Here is a 20,108-nt window from a genome sequence, read left to right on the forward strand (position 1 = left end):
GTCTTGTTTCAATCGTGAAGTCGATAAAAATCTTACAGGCAACAGTGCTCCAGATGTTTGCTTATTTGTGTCTACATTTAGCTATATTACGAAGACAGCCCAACGACATAGACAGCAGTAGATATGTACAAGCTCGTAATATGCGCAAAGCGTCGCTGTTTACTAGCTAAACACATTCGTTTGTAATGCAGTGGTCGCCATGACAGTTCGTCATTAGGAAGGCAGTGTAGCCTACTCCTGGTGCTGAATCAGTCAAAAAATAGATTATTCTGCTCTGTTCGCTCTTAAACGCTTAAGGCCTTGCGATATTGTAATTGACCTATATTTTCTGCTGGTTGACATTGTGTTTGAGATGACTTTATTGTAAACAGAGTTCACAAAGACAACAATGGAGGCGCATAGACGCGGACAGCCATGGAGAAGGTATGTCTCGGTTTTTCTTCTTTTCTCTGCTGCCCTGAACACCGTGTCTGCCGTTACCCATTATTCTATTCCCGAAGAAATGGAGGAAGGCTCCGTTGTTGCTAATTTAGCTGCTGATTTGGGACTCGATGTAAACACTCTGAGTAAACGGGAGATACGGTTAGATGTTGTTGGAAATAAGAAGTATTTGCAGATTAACAAAGACACGGGGGAACTGTACATTTTAGAGAAGATGGACAGAGAATTGTTTTGCCCCATCAAAACGGCCACTTGCTTCCTTAAATTGGATGTTACAATTGAAAACCCAATACGAATGTTTAATATCGAACTAGAAATCATGGATATCAACGATAATGCACCTCATTTTCGAAGGGATAAAATGTATTTGGATATATCCGAGTCAACTGCAATAGGAGAACGCTTCTCTTTGAACAATGCCATAGACCCTGATGTCGGAGACAATTCTGTTAAAACCTACCACCTGAGCGAAAGTGATCATTTTACTATAGAAATTCAGACCGGGAGAGATGGGTCAAAGTTTGCTGATCTAATTTTGCAGACAGCTTTAGACCGCGAGCAGCAGGAGGTTCATCATCTAATACTCACCGCTGTAGACGGCGGAGTACAAGCGCGTTCGGGCACAGCCAACATCATTGTTCGAGTGTTGGATACAAACGACAACGCCCCTAAATTTGACAAAGAAAGCTACAATATAGAAATAATGGAAAACTCTCCAATCGGAAGTCTTGTGGTGAAACTGAATGCAACTGACTTAGATGAGGGAACCAATTCGAAAATAGTATATTCATATAGTTTGTATACATCTGAAAAAACTCAAGAAACGTTCAGTTTAAACCCTAATAATGGTGAAATTACAGTAAAAGAAATGATTAATTATGAAGATTATAGAATTTATGATATGGAGGTTATAGCGACAGATAAAGGATCCAATTATTTATCAGGTCAGTGTAAAATAACTATTCTAGTGACGGATATGAATGACAATCATCCTGAAATATCAATCAAATCATATCAAAGTCCTATAAAGGAGGATACAGCAGTAGACACGGTGATAGCAGTTGTCAGTGTCGGCGATAAAGATTCAGGTGAAAATGGGATTGTTAATATCCATATTGCTGATGAATTACCTTTTGCACTAAGAGAGTCTTCCGATAACTATTATGAGTTAGTAGTGTCAGAACCTCTAGACCGTGAGAAGGTTCCAGAATATGACATAACTTTTACCGTAACAGACAGGGGTTCCCCTCCGCTATCTGACAACGAAACTATGACTTTAGAACTACTAGACGTTAACGACAACGTTCCACAGTTCCCCCAGTCGTTCTACACTATTCCCGTTATGGAGAATAACGCGCCTGGGGCCTTGCTAAGTTCCCTCACTGCGTTTGATCCAGACCTCCATGAAAACCAGTATCTAGTTTATTTCATCATAGAAAAGGAGATAGTGAACACCTCCATTTCCATGCTGTTTTCCATCAATCCGGAGAACGGTAATCTTTACGCACTGAAGACGTTTGACTATGAGATAGAGAAGGAGTTCCTTTTCCACATTGAGGCCAGAGACTCTGGTGTTCCTCCGCTCAGCAGTAACGTGACTGTCCACATCATTATTGTTGATCAGAACGACAACACCCCGGTCATAGTCTCACCGTGGCGCGTGCACGGCTCCGTGGTGGAGGATAAGATTCCCAGATCCACCGATAAAGGATCCCTGGTCTCCAAGGTGATAGCCATAGACACGGACTCGGTCCAGAACTCTCGGATTACATACCAGTTTCTACAGGTTACTGACGCCACCTTATTCAGTCTGGACCAATACAATGGAGATATCCGGACCATGAGAATGTTCAGTTACAGAGATCCGCGTCATCAACGGCTGGTTGTCATCGCCAAGGACAACGGGGAACCTGCACTCTCAGCTACAGTTACCATCAAGCTGTCAACAGTGGAGCCTGCCGTTAAAGCCTACTCTGACATGACTGAAGTGCCTCTAGAATATGACATATTTTCAGACTTAAACCTGTATTTGGTGATCGGCTTGGGCTCGGTGTCCTTTCTGTTATTGATCACCGTATTGGTCACCTGTGTGCTGAAGTGTCAGAAACCGATGCCCAGCAAAGCGGCTCCTCCCAGTAGGAACAGCGTGATCAGCGAGAGGAACTCGACCATCGCAGATTCCACCCTGGTCTCCAACGATGCCTACTGGTACAGTATGTTTCTAGCAGAGACCAGGAAAGGAAAGCTGGTAGTCAGACAGCCTGTGCCAAAGGCGGGCTCCAGATACATTGTGTCCAGTTTACCAAGGAGCACGGGCCTGACAGAGACCAGCGACTCAGCAGCCTCTACTCTGCAGGTAAGAAAACAATCTCCATCTGTTTTAAACAAATTACTTATAATCAATCGCTTTGACAATAATGTGCTGGATCTCTTCGTGTAAAACCAGGGCACAAAGTGAAGGCATGGTGAGACATTGATGCATATATTATTGGGGTAGTTGTGAACAAGTATGATAACCGAAGAAAAAAACTGAGCACAGGCCTACTCGCTCTTCTATTCTACCTATTTTAGGCAATTAAAACTTGCCTGCAATGTTTTAATTCGCACGTGTGTATGCTGGTAAAATGCGCAAAGTGTCGCTGCTCACCAATAAAAGGCACTGTTCTGTGAAGTAACAGTCGCCATGACAGTTCGTCACAGCGACGAAAGAAAAGCAATGTATGTGGACATCTCCCTGGTGCTGAATCCATCACTGTAAAACGATTATCTAAAATACATATCGGTACAATAGTCGACTCGTTTGGCTTCTCAAACCATCATCAGAAGGTCCCCATTTTTGTATTGCGTTACCCACGGATAACAACAATCAAACGATGGAGTCGCATTGCCTCGTTCAACGTTGGAGAAGAAGGTACGTGTCGGTCTTTCTTCTTCTCTCTACCACCATGAACACGGCGTCTGCCGTAACCCATTATTCTATTCCAGAGGAAATGGAGGAAGGCTCCGTTGTTGCCAATTTAGCTACTGATTTGGGATTGGATGTGAAAACATTGAATAGGCGCAAGATGCGATTGGATGTTGTCGCCAATAAAAAATATCTGGAGGTTAACAAAGAAACCGGAGAGCTTTACATTTTACAGAAAATGGACAGAGAACATCTTTGCAGCTCTAAAACCAATTGCTTTCTTAAACTGGACGCTACAATTGAAAACCCATTACGAATGTTTAATATTGAGCTAGAAATCATGGATATCAACGACAATTCACCTTATTTTCGAAGAGACGAAATGCATTTGGATATATCCGAGTCAACTGCAATAGGAGAACGCTTCTCTTTGAACAATGCCGTGGATCCTGACGTTGGCACTAATTCTGTGAAAACGTACCATCTAAGAGAAAGTGATCATTTCAATATAGAAATTCAGGCCGGACGAGACGGGTCAAAGTTTGCCGATTTGATTCTGAAAAAGGCTTTAGACCGCGAGCAGCAGGAGGTTCATCATCTAATACTCACGGCTGTAGACGGCGGAGTACCCTCACGCACAGGCACAGCCAACATCATTGTTCGCGTTCTAGATACGAATGACAACGCCCCTCAATTTGATAAAGAAAGCTACATCATCAATGTGATGGAAAACTTTCCAATCGGAAGCCTTGTGGTTACACTGAATGCAACAGACTTAGATGAGGGAATCAATTCGGAAATAATATATTCATATAGCCTTTATACATCAGAGAAAACTCAAGCCACTTTCAGTTTGAATTCTAATAACGGAGAAATAACGGTGAAAGAAATGATAAATTATGAAGACTTCAGGATCTATGATATGGAAGTCATAGCAACAGATAAGGGGACCAACTCTTTGTCAGGTCAGTGTAAAATAACTATTCTAGTGACGGATATGAATGACAATCATCCTGAAATATCAATCAAATCATATCAAAGTCCTATAAAGGAGGATACAGCAGTAGACACGGTGATAGCAGTTGTCAGTGTCGGCGATAAAGATTCAGGTGAAAATGGGATTGTTGATATCCATATTGCGGATGAATTACCTTTTGCACTAAGAGAGTCTTCCGATAACTATTATGAGTTAGTAGTGTCAGAACCTCTAGACCGTGAGAAGGTTCCAGAATATGACATAACTTTTACCGTAACAGACAGGGGTTCCCCTCCGCTATCTGACAACGAAACTATGACTTTAGAACTACTAGACGTTAACGACAACGTTCCACAGTTCCCCCAGTCGTTCTACACTATTCCCGTTATGGAGAATAACGCGCCTGGGGCCTTGCTAAGTTCCCTCACTGCGTTTGATCCAGACCTCCATGAAAACCAGTATCTAGTTTATTTCATCATAGAAAAGGAGATAGTGAACACCTCCATTTCCATGCTGTTTTCCATCAATCCGGAGAACGGTAATCTTTACGCACTGAAGACGTTTGACTATGAGATAGAGAAGGAGTTCCTTTTCCACATTGAGGCCAGAGACTCTGGTGTTCCTCCGCTCAGCAGTAACGTGACTGTCCACATCATTATTGTTGATCAGAACGACAACACCCCGGTCATAGTCTCACCGTGGCGCGTGCACGGCTCCGTGGTGGAGGATAAGATTCCCAGATCCACCGATAAAGGATCCCTGGTCTCCAAGGTGATAGCCATAGACACGGACTCGGTCCAGAACTCTCGGATTACATACCAGTTTCTACAGGTTACTGACGCCACCTTATTCAGTCTGGACCAATACAATGGAGATATCCGGACCATGAGAATGTTCAGTTACAGAGATCCGCGTCATCAACGGCTGGTTGTCATCGCCAAGGACAACGGGGAACCTGCACTCTCAGCTACAGTTACCATCAAGCTGTCAACAGTGGAGCCTGCCGTTAAAGCCTACTCTGACATGACTGAAGTGCCTCTAGAATATGACATATTTTCAGACTTAAACCTGTATTTGGTGATCGGCTTGGGCTCGGTGTCCTTTCTGTTATTGATCACCGTATTGGTCACCTGTGTGCTGAAGTGTCAGAAACCGATGCCCAGCAAAGCGGCTCCTCCCAGTAGGAACAGCGTGATCAGCGAGAGGAACTCGACCATCGCAGATTCCACCCTGGTCTCCAACGATGCCTACTGGTACAGTATGTTTCTAGCAGAGACCAGGAAAGGAAAGCTGGTAGTCAGACAGCCTGTGCCAAAGGCGGGCTCCAGATACATTGTGTCCAGTTTACCAAGGAGCACGGGCCTGACAGAGACCAGCGACTCAGCCGCCTCTACTCTGCAGGTAAGAAGGACCTCCACGTCGGATTCAACATCATTTGCTATAATTTTGTCAGTGTTTGTTCCCCAGGTAGATTCTTACTCCATTTTTTACAACCTTAAATGTTGGAACTTCTTTTCTCTGACATGCATTGCATGTCTTCCTTGTTGCTGATGTAAACGTTTGAATGTATATACTTGACACCTCATTTTCTATCGATATGTGCACACTTTTAATTAACTGGTAATACAGTAATACTATGAGGTCTGTAGTACTTTAAAATGAAAGGTGCAAAGTTTTGTTAAACACGCAAAGCGTCGCTGTTCACCAGTGAAAAGCATTCGTTTGTGATGTAATAGTCTCCATGGAAGCTGCGTCACAGGGACGAGAGGGGAGCATTGTGATATGGACAGCTCTGTGGTGCTGAAACTACCACGTTTGAACAGATCATTTCAAACACAACCTGGCACTTATTAGAAACAGTCGTTGTGTTGTCTTATTCAATATTTTCACTGTTCAATTGTATGTTTTGGAATTGCTTCACACTGGGAGTAAAGCAAACTATTTATAACAATGGATTCGCGTATTAATGGACAGTCCTGGAGAAGGTACGTCTCGGCCTTTATTCTTCTCTCTGCAGCCATGAATACGGCGTCTGCTGTTACTCACTATTCTATTCCAGAGGAAATGGAGGAAGGATCCGTTGTTGCTAATTTAGCTGCGGATTTGGGACTGGATGTGAAAACCTTGAGCAAACGCAAGATGCGGTTAGACATCATCGCCGGTAAGAAATATCTTGACGTGAACAAAGAGACGGGGGAGCTGTATATTGTTGAAAATATGGACAGGGAATACCTCTGTAGTTCTAAAACAGCTACAACTTGTTTTCTAAAAATGGAGGTAATTATTGAAAATCCAGTTCGGATATTTAACATAGAATTGGAAATCGTTGATATAAATGACAACGCGCCACGTTTTCGTAGAGATATCATAAACCTAGATATTTCTGAATCGACCCCAGCCGGGGAGCGTTTTTCTCTAAGCAATGCAATTGACCCCGATGTGGGCACGAATTCTGTAAAAACCTACCATATCAGTGAAAGTGATCATTTTGATATTGAAATTCAGACCGGGAGGGATGGATCGAAGTTTGCCGATTTGATACTAAAAAAGGCTTTAAACCGAGAGGAGCACGCCGTTCATAACCTAATACTCACCGCTGTAGATGGTGGACTCCCCGCGCGCTCCGGTACAGCCAACATAATTGTTCGTGTCCTGGACACAAATGATAATGCCCCTCAGTTTGACAAAGATTCATATAATATAAATATAATGGAAAACTCTCCAATAGGAAGCCTTGTGGTAAAATTGAATGCAACAGACTTAGATGAGGGAATCAATTCGGAAATAATATATTCATATAGCCTTTATACATCAGAGAAAACACAAGAAACGTTTAGTTTAAACCCTAATAACGGAGAAATAACGGTGAAAGAAATTATCAATTATGAAGACTTTAGGATCTATGATATGGAAGTCATAGCAACAGATAAGGGGACCAACTCTTTGTCAGGTCAGTGTAAAATAACTATTCTAGTGACGGATATGAATGACAATCATCCTGAAATATCAATCAAATCATATCAAAGTCCTATAAAGGAGGATACAGCAGTAGACACGGTGATAGCAGTTGTCAGTGTCGGCGATAAAGATTCAGGTGAAAATGGGATTGTTGATATCCATATTGCGGATGAATTACCTTTTGCACTAAGAGAGTCTTCCGATAACTATTATGAGTTAGTAGTGTCAGAACCTCTAGACCGTGAGAAGGTTCCAGAATATGACATAACTTTTACCGTAACAGACAGGGGTTCCCCTCCGCTATCTGACAACGAAACTATGACTTTAGAACTACTAGACGTTAACGACAACGTTCCACAGTTCCCCCAGTCGTTCTACACTATACCCGTTATGGAGAATAACGCGCCTGGGGCCTTGCTAAGTTCCCTCACTGCGTTTGATCCAGACCTCCATGAAAACCAGTATCTAGTTTATTTCATCATAGAAAAGGAGATAGTGAACACCTCCATTTCCATGCTGTTTTCCATCAATCCGGAGAACGGTAATCTTTACGCACTGAAGACGTTTGACTATGAGATAGAGAAGGAGTTCCTTTTCCACATTGAGGCCAGAGACTCTGGTGTTCCTCCGCTCAGCAGTAACGTGACTGTCCACATCATTATTGTTGATCAGAACGACAACACCCCGGTCATAGTCTCACCGTGGCGCGTGCACGGCTCCGTGGTGGAGGATAAGATTCCCAGATCCACCGATAAAGGATCCCTGGTCTCCAAGGTGATAGCCATAGACACGGACTCGGTCCAGAACTCTCGGATTACATACCAGTTTCTACAGGTTACTGACGCCACCTTATTCAGTCTGGACCAATACAATGGAGATATCCGGACCATGAGAATGTTCAGTTACAGAGATCCGCGTCATCAACGGCTGGTTGTCATCGCCAAGGACAACGGGGAACCTGCTCTCTCAGCTACAGTTACCATCAAGCTGTCAACAGTGGAGCCTGCCGTTAAAGCCTACTCTGACATGACTGAAGTGCCTCTAGAATATGACATATTTTCAGACTTAAACCTGTATTTGGTGATCGGCTTGGGCTCGGTGTCCTTTCTGTTATTGATCACCGTATTGGTCACCTGTGTGCTGAAGTGTCAGAAACCGATGCCCAGCAAAGCGGCTCCTCCCAGTAGGAACAGCGTGATCAGCGAGAGGAACTCGACCATCGCAGATTCCACCCTGGTCTCCAACGATGCCTACTGGTACAGTATGTTTCTAGCAGAGACCAGGAAAGGAAAGCTGGTAGTCAGACAGCCTGTGCCAAAGGCGGGCTCCAGATACATTGTGTCCAGTTTACCAAGGAGCACGGGCCTGACAGAGACCAGCGACTCAGCCGCCTCTACTCTGCAGGTAAGAAGGACCTCCACCTCCGCATGACCTCCACCTCTGAATGACCTCCACAGCAAAGCACAGTGCAACAACAATATGACTGAGTCACTGCAATCTTAGAAAAAGGGTTCCAAAAGGGTTCTTCAGATGTTCCCATAGGAGAACCCTTTTTGGATCCAGGTAGAACCCTTTTGGGTTCCATGTAGAACCCTCTTTGGAATGGGTTCTACATGGTACCGAAAATGATTCTACCTGGAACCCAAATGGTTTTTACCTGGATCCAAAACTAGTTCTTCAAAGGATTTTCCTTTGGGGATCGCCAAATAACCCTTTTAGGTTCTCCAGTGCCATCTGAAAGTTTTCAGACCCCTTGACTTTTTCCACATTTTGTTACGTTACAGCCTTGTTCTAAAATATATATATATTTTTATTTCCCTCATCAATCTACACACAATACCCCATAATTATCACGGCTCAGGCTAAGACCCAGATCTAGACACAGGAGGTGGAAAGTATGAGTCTCAGAGTTTATTAGTTCAAGGAGCAGGCAATCGGTAGGTTAAGGCAGGCATAGAGTCGTAATCCAAATCAGAGTCAGGCAGGTACAGGACGGCAGGTGGGATCAGGGTCAGGACAGGCAGAAAGGTCAGAACTGGGAAGACTAGGAAAAACCAAAACTAGAGCACAGGAACCACGGGAACACGCTGGTAGGACTTGACAGGACAAGACAAACTGGCAACGGACAAACAGAAAACACAGGTATAAATACACATGATGTAATGGGAGACACCTGGTGGGAGTTGGAGCCAATATCAAGACAGGTGAAACAGATCAGAGTGTGACCGACCCCCCCCCCCCCCCCCCCCCCCCCCCCCCACCCACCCAGGAGCGCCACCTGATGTCCTACCCTGGGACATACCTGGTTGACCGAGGTGTCGACGGCGGAAGTCCGAGATGAGGGCTGGGTCCAGGATATTCTTGGTGGGGACCCAACACCTCTCCTCTGGGCCAGTCAACCAGGTACTGGAATCCCCTGCCCTGCGGTCGAACACTCAGGTGTCGCCAAACTATGTATGCCAGATGGCCATCGATGAGACGGGGGAGACGGGTGGGCCTGGAAACAGGAGACAAAGGTCTATGAAACAGGGGTTTCATTCTACATACATGGAAAGTGGGATGTATACGGAGGGTGCGGGGCAACAGAAGGACCTTAGAGATGGGGAAAAGGTCGATAAAATGGGGGGAGGTTTGTGGAACTCCACCCGGAGGGGCAGATACCGAGTGGAAAGCCATACCCTTTGCCCAAGATGGTAGCGGGGAGCAGGGATCTGTTGGCGGTCCGCCTGTCATCGATACCTGGAGGTGGTCTTGAGAAGAGCGGCCTGGGCTATTTTCCAGATACAGCGACAACAATGGACAAACATCTGGGCAGAAGGTATGTCTGTCTTCATTTTCTTGCTCTGGGAAGGGTGGGGCTGATATCCCAGGGAACTCTTAAAAGGCGAGAGACCCGTAGCAGAACAGGGAAGGGTGTTGCGGGCATAATCCACCTACACGAATTGCTGGCTCCAGGTGGTGGGATTGGTGGAGACGAGGCAACGAAGAGTCGTCTCCAGGTCCTGATTGTCTCGCTCCGACTGGTCGTTAGAATGGGGATGGATGAAAACCAGAGGACAGGCTGGCCGACTACCCAATGAGGGTGCAGAACGCCTTCCAGAACTGGGATGAGAATTGAGGACCGTGATTGGACCGGAAGTCCATGGATCTGTAAGAAGTGCTGCACCATGAGCTGGGCCGTCTCCTTAGCTGAGGGCAACTTAGGGTGGCTTTGGAAAACCTATCCACCACCGTAAGGATGGTGGTGTTGCCATCTGACGGATGGAGACGCGTGATGAAGTCCAAGGATATATGGGACCAGTGGCGGTGAGGGACAGGGAGTGGTTGATGGAGGCCAGCCGGAGTTTGCCCCGGAGTCTTGTTCTGCGCACACACAGTGCAGGCGGCAACGAACGTGGAGATGTCGGGAACCATGGCGGGCCACCAAAAATGTTGTTGGATGAAAGCCAAGGTCCGATGGGAGCCAGGATGACAGGTGAGTGTGGAAACAAACATCCAGTTGGCTGGGAACACTGCGCCTTGCGGACCAGACTCTCTATTCCCCAGATGATAGCAGCCGCTAGACAGGAAGTAGCGAGGATGATCTCTGGGTCCGATGGTGTAGTAGCAGGGCTGTACAGACGTGAAAGTGCGTAAGGCTTCACATTCTTGGACCCCGGGCGGTAGGAGATAGTGAAAAGGAAATGAGTGAATAACAAGGACTATCTCGCCTGCCTGGAGTTGAGACGCTTGGTGGTTCCTCTCAGCGGGGTTAAGACGATGGGAAAGGAAGGCGCAGGGATGCAGCTTCTGGTACTGGGCAGAACGCTGGGATAGGACAGCCCCCACTCCGACGTCCAAGGTGTCGACCTCCACCACGAACTGACTGGACAGGTCCGGATGGGTTAAGATGGAAGCTGTAGTGAATCGCTGCTTGAGGTCGCAGAACGTCCGGTCAGCTGCTGGGGACCATGTGAACGGAAGTTTCCATCTCATTTTTGTTCTAAGAGTGTGTGCCCTAAAACAGGGGTTCCCAAACTCCTCGGGGCCCCAACAGTGGGGAATATCCTGCATCCCCCCACGCGCGCCAAGTCTATTTCTACGGGCACAAGCACAGTTCATGACATAAACTGTTCACACCCCTCTTGATGCTGAAACTAATTTAGCAGCTTTGAAGCTTATTTCCTGCAATTCTATACATTTTATCATTGGGTTACAACAATATCTACATTTATGGGGCGTACAATATATCTCAATATTTGTATTATTTTTTTTATACAGTCTTTTTTGCTCATCTTTATCAAGGGTGCTGTTAATTATGGACATGACTGTATAGGCAACGCATACGCCTCCAGTTCCACAACAAGCAAAGTAATGTGAACACATTGAAGTTGTTGGGAAGTTACAGTAATGAGAGAGCAACACCAAATGTTCATTAGAACCACGCTACTGTGTAAGAACAACAAGTAAATCCAAGATGGCATCGTGAAAAACACAAATATAACACTTTTGGCAAAAGTTCTGTTTATTTCTGAGAAGAAGCAATGATGATTTTATGATGATTTTTGAAAATTACTGAAACTTAAAATGTGTAAGATAAAATTTGATAATGTTTTTGGCATCACATAACCTATTCACACAAACTTGTCGCATACTGTTTACCCAGATATACCGTATACAAAGTGTCAGGTGTTGAGAGGTAAGGTGTTACATGTCCACCTTCCACCACATTACCAGTCTAAAAACAGGTCCCCTTCTGGCATTGCCTGGTAATCAGGCCTAGTTCCTTTACCTCTGAAATTCATTCATCTGTTATGAATTTATATTTTTTCCCTCTAGCACCTCAACAAACAGCTGCAGCACCTGCTGGGAAAAGGCGCCTCTAATTTGGCCTGACAGGTTGAATGGCGTGTGGCTTATATTTCACCGCACTAACTGTGCCTGCATACTGCATCCTTGTAGAGCTAACACACAGTGATGGAGATTACACAGCGCCAGCAGCAATGTTGTTTATATGTGGTACAGCCTACAAGAAAATGAGACAGAAACCCCTTGAGCTTTCAAAACAAACAAGGTTACGGTTTCACATTAGACTTCCTGTCCTTTATGAGTCTAGATGGAACAAATGGCTTCCTCTCATTATTGACCTCACAGGATCTATTCTAATTCGGTATTTGTTTATTGACTTTCATTTCATCAAATATCTCCATCCCCTGATTTAAAATGCATCAGAATAAACTCCCCTCTCTCTCTCTCAGTGAGCCCAGTCAAGCTGAACGCCTCAATGAGGCCACTCGCGCCTCCATGCTGCAGAGGTTGTCTCTCCTCCTCTTACGTCACTCAGTAGGGAAGAGAGCAGGAGGAGGTCTGCAGCAAGAGAGGGGTCAGGGTTGTAGTGAACTTGTTTTGCTGTGCACCACTCTCTCTATACCTAATAATGTGCACTGTCATTTCTCAAAATCCAGCCATAGCCTATCCATAGTCTATCTACATGTTCTGCAATATCTGTTCTCGTGTTATTATACATTTATGCACTTGTTCCAATGTATAACAAATGTTTTACTTGATCAAGGCTGGTTCTTGTAAAAAGGTAAGTATTTGTAGAATAAGTTATTGTGTGCGCGCTTGTGTGTGAGGGTGACTGTGTGTGTGTGTGTGTGTGTGTGTGTGTGTGTGTGTGTGTGTGTGTGTGTGTGTGTGTGTGTGTGTGTGTGAGGGTGACTGTGTGTGTGTGTGTGTGTGTGTGTGTGTGTGTGTGTGTGTGTGTGTGTGTGTGTGTGTGTGTGTGTGTGTGTTGTGTTTCCTAACCAACTCATGTTACCCTTTTCAGGTTGCCATGACATTTTTCCTGCTATCCTGTTTTGTCTGTTTTGGGCTGTAGGCTATATATTTTTGAAATATTGACATTCAGACTTTCCCCAAGATTTATCAGATAATCCCTTCAGTAGAAATGGAGTGATTAATACGACAAAATGAGAGTATAGCCATAGGCCATAACCATGCATACAGAAAGATTCCTTGTGTTCTGCAATGTCTTGACCATTGAAATGCTTCTTTCTTTTCTCCCTGTTCTTAAGTACCCTAAATGAGGGAAGTCCACTGTGCAGCTGGAGGTATGCAGGAGTCTTACTCAACCGGCCCGGGAAGCCCTTTTTAAATGGCCTTACAGAAATGATGTGTTTTCTTTTTCGTGTCTGTTTTTCTTTCAGTGGAGTTCTTCTCGTCCTGTGTTTTTCCCCTCTCGTTAAGAGGAGTGGTGGTTTTGATCACAAATGTCACTCTGGTGATACCCCTGCCCTGGTCCTCATGGCTTCATCTATGAAAAGCACCAGATTGGGTCTGTCCTGCATCAACCTTTTGCCCCTTTTTGACAGATCCTCATCCCCAAACTAGCCAATTCTGCCCATGTTAGACTCTTATCCTCAAGGCTCCTCCTATTGGGCCTGTCTCAGCTCTGATTACATAATAATATCCTCCTCCTATTGGGCCTGTCTCAGCTCTGATTACATAATAATATCCTCCTCCTATTGGGCCTGTCTCAGCTCTGATTACATAATAATATCCTCCTCCTATTGGGCCTGTCTCAGCTCTGACTACATAATAATATCCTCCTCCTATTGGGCCTGTCTCAGCTCTGATTACATAATAATATCCTCCTCCTATTGGGCCTGTCTCAGCTCTGACTACATAATAATATCCTCCTCCTATTGGGCCTGTCTCAGCTCTGATTACATAATAATATCCTCCTCCTATTGGGCCTGTCTCAGCTCTGATTACATAATAATATCCTCCTCCTATTGGGCCTGTCTCAGCTCTGATTACATAATAATATCCTCCTCCTATTGGCCCGTCTCAGCACTGACTACATAATAATATCCTCCTCCTATTGGGCCTGTCTCAGCTCTGACTACATAATAATATCCTCCTCCTATTGGGCCTGTCTCAGCTCTGACTACATAATAATATCCTCCTCCTATTGGGCCTGTCTCAGCTCTGATTACATAATAATATCCTCCTCCTATTGGGCCCGTCTCAGCTCTGGCTACATAATAATATCCTCCTCCTATTGGCCCGTCTCAGCTCTGACTACATAATAATATCCTCCTCCTATTGGGCCTGTCTCAGCTCTGATTACATAATAATATCCTCCTCCTATTGGGCCTGTCTCAGCTCTGGCTACATAATAATATCCTCCTCCTATTGGCCCGTCTCAGCTCTGACTACATAATAATATCCTCTAGCAACGCTACTATTATGATGCTGATATCTAGGGTCTGCTGCCCTAGTTTCCTAACTCTAAAGTACATTTGGTCTTTCTTGTCTGGTGGAACAGTGACCTTTGGACAGTTTCCTATCAGGGAAACAAACTAATGGCATTGATTAACCTCAGAGGACATCAGACAGAGACATTGTGATAATCATAATGCTGCTGATAACAATAATAATCTGTGATCTATTTGGCAGAAACTCTGGCTTTAGTTGTAATCCAGATTAAAGAGGGGGATGGATGACGGTATGCCCTCTCTCCTGCAAATCATTTTTTGTTTAGGGCACACACCTGTGTGTAACTCCTGATTGCAGACAGTTACTGAGCACTCAACCCTGCATCTGGCCCCCGGGGGCCGTAGAATGACAGACAAAAAAAACAGAAATCTGACAATTGTCCGGCCCTCTCTTGCACACCACAACTGATCCCTGACTGATGCATCTCACAGCATCCTACCCCGGCCCTCCCAGGCCCTCCCAGGCCCACCCTCCCAGGCCCTCCCAGGCCCTCCCTGCAACCACCACAGATACATTACAACCCAGGCTGACATACATGTTAGCATGTAGCAGAACTTCCCCCAAATCCATAGGTTTTCCAGTAATCCTGGTTGGAAGATTATGGATTTCCTGCTTTCCCCCTCCTGATTCAGGTAATCTTCCAACCTGGTATTCTGGAAAGACAGGGGATTTTGGGAAAGTTCCTGGATTTCTGCAACCCTAAACAGAACTATACGGTCCTCTGCATGTAATATTAATACGTGTTCATCTCCTTCACTCCCATCACTAATGCAGATCAGGGACATGTTCTACTGTATCGTTGACTGTTTGTTTGGTGGATTGGACTGTACTGTTTGTGGTGTGAATGATTGACTGTTTGATTGTTTGACTGACTGTTGATGAGTTCACAACAACACAAGGATCCTTGTGAATTCGTCTTCACTGCGATGTGATGCCTGACCTAATTCTTTGTGCAGAGGGACAGAAAATGAAACTTATCACCCAGTTACTTAGCAACCACTCTCCCTCACGTAATCTTGGAGCATGGTGTACATGGATAGCCCCACCACCACCTGAATCCTCCACTCTGTCCTTCTGCCTGATGCCTTGTCAGACTGACAGACCTCGGCTGCATGAGACGTGTCATAGTCTGGCCAATCACAAGGCTGTGAGTGTCCCAGATCCCTCCCACCTTTGTCTAATCCTCTTCTCTCATTCTCAGGGGTCCACCACCACCGGCAGCGGCAGCAGTTCCTCATAAGGCCCCATCCCCATTGGTCCACCAGAGTTACATCAGAAGGAACCCCGCGTCCACTGATGAAAGGAACCCCCGTCCTTACCCTACTCAGCCCCCTCCCCTAAGCGACCAGGCCCCCAGTGACATTTCACCTACACCCCCTTGGCCAAACAATGACTGTCATCCCAAGGACCTAAAGGACACTCTGATGGTCCCTTGCCCCCCTATCCCCCAGCCATGACCCAATCTCTCTATAAGCACACACTAGCCCCAATCAACTTCAACGTCCATTCAACACGCATGGTTCTGCATGGCTATGGCCCATCACTGAGGGCCCCTCACGTTTCAACTAACCACAGTGAAGAGAACATACACTAGAGAGACAGAATGCAGGAGTTAAAACAGCCACTATGAATATACAGAGACAGACATAGGAATGTGGAATTGCCTTCAAAGACTGTACCCCCTTTCCAAAAGGAAAGACCTTGGATGTTAGGTTTTTACTGAAGTATTTGTTCTTGTTCGGTCAGAGCACACGTGTGGAAATGTAGAATCAAACAAACCAATATATCCTAAAAAGGAATTTAGAATAATTTCATCTATCCATTTATCAAACAACAAAGAGTGAGCCCTTCTTTATCAATACTGTATATGAACGTATATGAGCCCTTTCCTTCATGTGCATGGAGATTTCAATGTAACTGCTTTGTTAGGAAATGTGTTAGATGTGGTCTGGGATATTTTAAGTGACTCACAGTGTCTACCAAGGTCTCACTCTACCATCACTGTTTATTCCGTTATTTATTTTTCACTTTTCATAACAAGAGTGTCATTACAAAGAATACTGTTAGCCTATATGATGAAGTCACAATTATGACACCTCTCTGATGAAGGTGCAATGACAAAGACACCCTTCTGACATCAAAGACTGCTGGTCTGGAGGAGGGGTCAGAGGTCATCGGCCTGTGCTCTCTCCCTGCACAGCTCCTCTCACCCTCCTCCTCCACTCCAGAGCAGAGCAAACTGCACATAGTTCCCTCCTAAAAACATCCATGGTCTACCCCTATGTGAGGTTGGGGGATGTCTGGGCTTTGCCAGTGAGGGGAAGTATTGGAAGGATCTGGTATCATTTTGAATTAGGCCCTATGGCAAATACAGTTTCATCCAAATATAATATGTCCATTTTATATATTGTTTCACTGCCTTATACGTTCGCTTTAAACCTTTATCAGTGAATAAGTTCATTTTAATCACTTAAATGAATGGCTGTGTTATTTTATGTGTAATGCTGGATATATTTAATCCCAATGCTTTAGTATTGAAGTAAACAAAGAAAACAATACACTGGCCAAATTCATCTGTTTTTAAAGTTTACATTTCTTTATTTTTTAAACTATGTACAAAATGTGACTGCTAAACAAAATGAAACTCCTATATGTATTTCAAATATTACTACAGTAACTACTATTCCTGCTTTTAGTTCTGATCAAGGCAAGTATATACGTGCTTTATGTAGCCTATAGTATCTATTGATGGTGCAATATGTAGTCAGTCTTTATGTATTGTACTGCATGCCATGTTGATCTGATCTATAAGACTATTACATTCATGATGAATTACCTCTTTGCTCTCTGGTTCTTTTAGCTCTCCAAGGTGGGCCCACTCATCCGTAGGACACAAAAGATGCCCCTAACCGCTGATACGAGGTCAGATATTTTTGAGATATGGTTAAGGTCAAGGTTGGTAGGTATCTGATCCTGGATCTGTGGTGTAGGGGCAGCTTTTGCTAGGTCAGCTGAGCAGTTCCACAGCAGCTCATTGGTTGACATGCTAGCTACTGAAGCCTGCTCAATTCAACTTTTGAAGTAACTGCACATTAGCAGCTCTACCAGACAAAAGCTTCACGGTTGAACTGATTATTTGAAATGTTTAATAAACAAATCAATAGCCTGATGCAGGGTTTCCCAAACTTGGTCCTGGGCCCCCCCTGGGTGCACATTTAGTTTTTTGCCCTAGCACTACTGATTTGAATAATCAAAGCTTGATGATGAGTTGGTTATTTGAATCTGCTGTGTAGTGCTAGGGCAAAAAACCAAAACGTGCACCCAGCAGGGCCCCAGGACCGAGTTTGGGAAACCCTGGCCTAACCTGGTGGTGCTGGGGTGTAGGTGGTGATCTGTAAAACAGAAGCAACAACAGGAAAGTGATAGGAAGAAAGTCATTTTAAAATGATTGAATCTCATTGGTTAATACTTTACCGATTGATGAAACGTGATAGGTGGATATTGAAGGTGTGTAAAGTGACAAAAAAACTCACAGGTAGGCCTCATAGAGTTAGATAGAGGACTCATCATTACATTTGTGCCATTATGGCATCTGTGACAGCATGGGCAGCGCCATTGAGGTTACAACCCATAGGAATCCCCACCCAACTGACATTTGGACTACTTTAAATTGGCATGGTGGAAGCCCTCAATGACGCTACCCATGCTAAAACAGCCATTTGGCTGTTAGAGACCTCTATCATTCTCTATGGTAGGCCAATAACTTAAAGGAAAATGTTTTGCTTGTCAGCACTTAGTTTGTTTCCCAAAACACAGAAATCATCCCTGTATGATGCATTTTGCGTCTTGTAATGCTGCGTTTTGCATCCTATTATGCAAAATGCATCACACAAGGATGATTTCTGTATTTTGATAGTTACATATGTTGAAAACTTGATTGCTGACAAGCAAAACATTTTGGTACCTTATCAACAATGGACTAATGAAACAAATACCAAAAGATAGTTATTGAGGGAATTTCTCTTTAAGGGACTGGTAGAAATCCATTATGGTTCATTTTTTGCTTCAACAATTTTTTAGTTTGGGGGGTTTACAACTATAATATTCATGTTGCACACTTAGGTTATACCACATGTACTCATAGGCTGCCCCCCCCCCCCCCAAAAAAAGTAAGAAATACACACAGAGAAATCATATTGATCACAAAGGATTTTTAAAATAATTCAATTGGTATGTAAAGAGGTGGGCCTACTCCACAACATGTCCAGACCTCAATTGTTCCTTGACTTCCGTAGATCTAATGAGTGTTTTTGCACGCAATAAGTGGAAAACTGAACAATATCTGCCAGATATTAACTTAATTGAACTGTGAGATCGGGCAAATGAGGAAAACAACACGATTTTACTACAAAGGTAAACAAGAACGTCGTTCAATTAGGCCAACAGTGACCAATACGATATTGTTAATAATCGTAAATTACGTAAATTCAGCGCAGAGAATATGTCAACAATACAGTTATCGTGATATGTGCAATGCTTTGATAAGACCAGGTCTATTTATTCTGATGGCAAAACGAGTGGCGTTAGCTAGCGGATATTTGCTGTTTCACTTTGTGGCCTAAAATGTTCGGTAGGCCTGGTCGTGAGGAAGAAGCAGATACATTTTCACTTTAAATATGATGGAGCTGGCTAGCTACTGGTGAAATGGCACGTCAGATTTGATTGACATACATGCTCACGTAAATGTGGTTTTATCCTGCTATTCACCACATGACAGCGTAGATTTACAGTGAGAGACAGGCCATAGCTCATGACCACATGTGACCATTTCCTTGACCCTTCTCTGATGGCCAGAGGGGTCTTGATGCTTGAGTCTGTGTTTATTACAGGAGGTTGGTGGCACCATCATTGGGAAGGAGGGGCTCGTGGTAATGGCTGGAGCGGAAACAGTTGAATGGTATCAAATACAGTACGTTGGGGGAAAAAAATTCCACATTTTGTTACGTTACAGCCTAATTCTAAAGAGGATTAAATCGTTTCCCCCCTTCATCAATCTACACACAACACCCCATAATGACAAAGCAAAATCAGGTTTTTAGAAATTTTTGCTAATTTATTAAGAATAAAAAACGGAAATATCAAAATGACATACTGTACATCAAACACATTTTCCATGTGTTTGATGCCATTTCATTTGCTCCATTTCAGTCATTATAATTATTCGTCCTCCCCTCAGCAGCCTCCACTGGTGTGTATGGGGTTATGTTAATGTCTAGGTCAGCCCATGAAAATAGAGTGAATTGAATGGGACTGCTGTAACTAAAGCAGTTGGGCAAAGAGAGATGGCCAAGAGCAACAAGACAGAGTCTACATAACAGACTGCTGTGAGTAGGACATCTAGTGATTCAGCACTATGATTCATCACAGAGAGCCTCTCCTCCTCACTCTGTAGTTCAGTTAGTACTGATTATCTATGATTCAGGACAGAGAGCCTCTCCTCCTCACTCTAGTTCAGTTAGTACTGATTATATATGATTCAGGACAGAGAGCCTCTCCTCCTCACTC

The 20,108-nt window shown here is 44.2% G+C and overlaps 2 protein-coding genes across 5 annotated transcripts; both read left to right on the forward strand.

The window, feature by feature from the left end:
- The first annotated feature begins 55 nt into the window (after positions 1–55).
- LOC106590882 (protocadherin alpha-C2) lies at positions 56–17,378 on the forward strand. Of its 4 annotated transcripts, none has more exons than XM_045723951.2 (3): positions 56–2,797; positions 13,337–13,372; positions 15,745–17,378. In XM_045723951.2, exons 1-2 carry the CDS (start codon positions 389–391, stop codon positions 13,346–13,348), a joined length of 2,421 nt encoding a protein of 806 aa, XP_045579907.2. In that variant the 5' UTR covers positions 56–388; the 3' UTR covers positions 13,349–13,372; positions 15,745–17,378. The 4 variants fall into 4 exon arrangements, with proteins under 4 accessions (XP_045579907.2, XP_045579906.2, XP_014037534.2 ...); XM_014182059.3 differs by lacking the exon at positions 56–2,797 and adding an exon at positions 6,273–8,684; XM_045723950.2 differs by lacking the exon at positions 13,337–13,372.
- LOC123744643 (protocadherin beta-16-like) lies at positions 2,907–5,882 on the forward strand. Its single transcript, XM_045723948.2, has one exon. The coding sequence runs from the start codon at positions 3,315–3,317 to the stop codon at positions 5,871–5,873; it is 2,559 nt and encodes an 852-aa protein (XP_045579904.2). The 5' UTR covers positions 2,907–3,314; the 3' UTR covers positions 5,874–5,882.
- Positions 17,379–20,108: the final 2,730 nt, after the last annotated feature.

Source organism: Salmo salar, chromosome 09 (assembly GCF_965601325.2).
Source record: "Salmo salar chromosome 09, fSalSal1, whole genome shotgun sequence".
NCBI lineage: Eukaryota > Metazoa > Chordata > Actinopteri > Salmoniformes > Salmonidae > Salmo > Salmo salar.

Excerpts from the sequence above, each read along its gene's own strand:
- LOC106590882 (XM_014182058.3), top strand. The coding sequence starts at position 6,273 with ATGGATTCGCGTATTAATGGACAGTCCTGGAGAAGGTACGTCTCGGCC. Across the intron at positions 8,685-15,744 it reads CAGCCGCCTCTACTCTGCAG|GGGTCCACCACCACCGGCAG; the intron begins GTAAGAAGGACC and ends TCTCATTCTCAG.
- LOC123744643 (XM_045723948.2), top strand. The coding sequence starts at position 3,315 with ATGGAGTCGCATTGCCTCGTTCAACGTTGGAGAAGAAGGTACGTGTCG.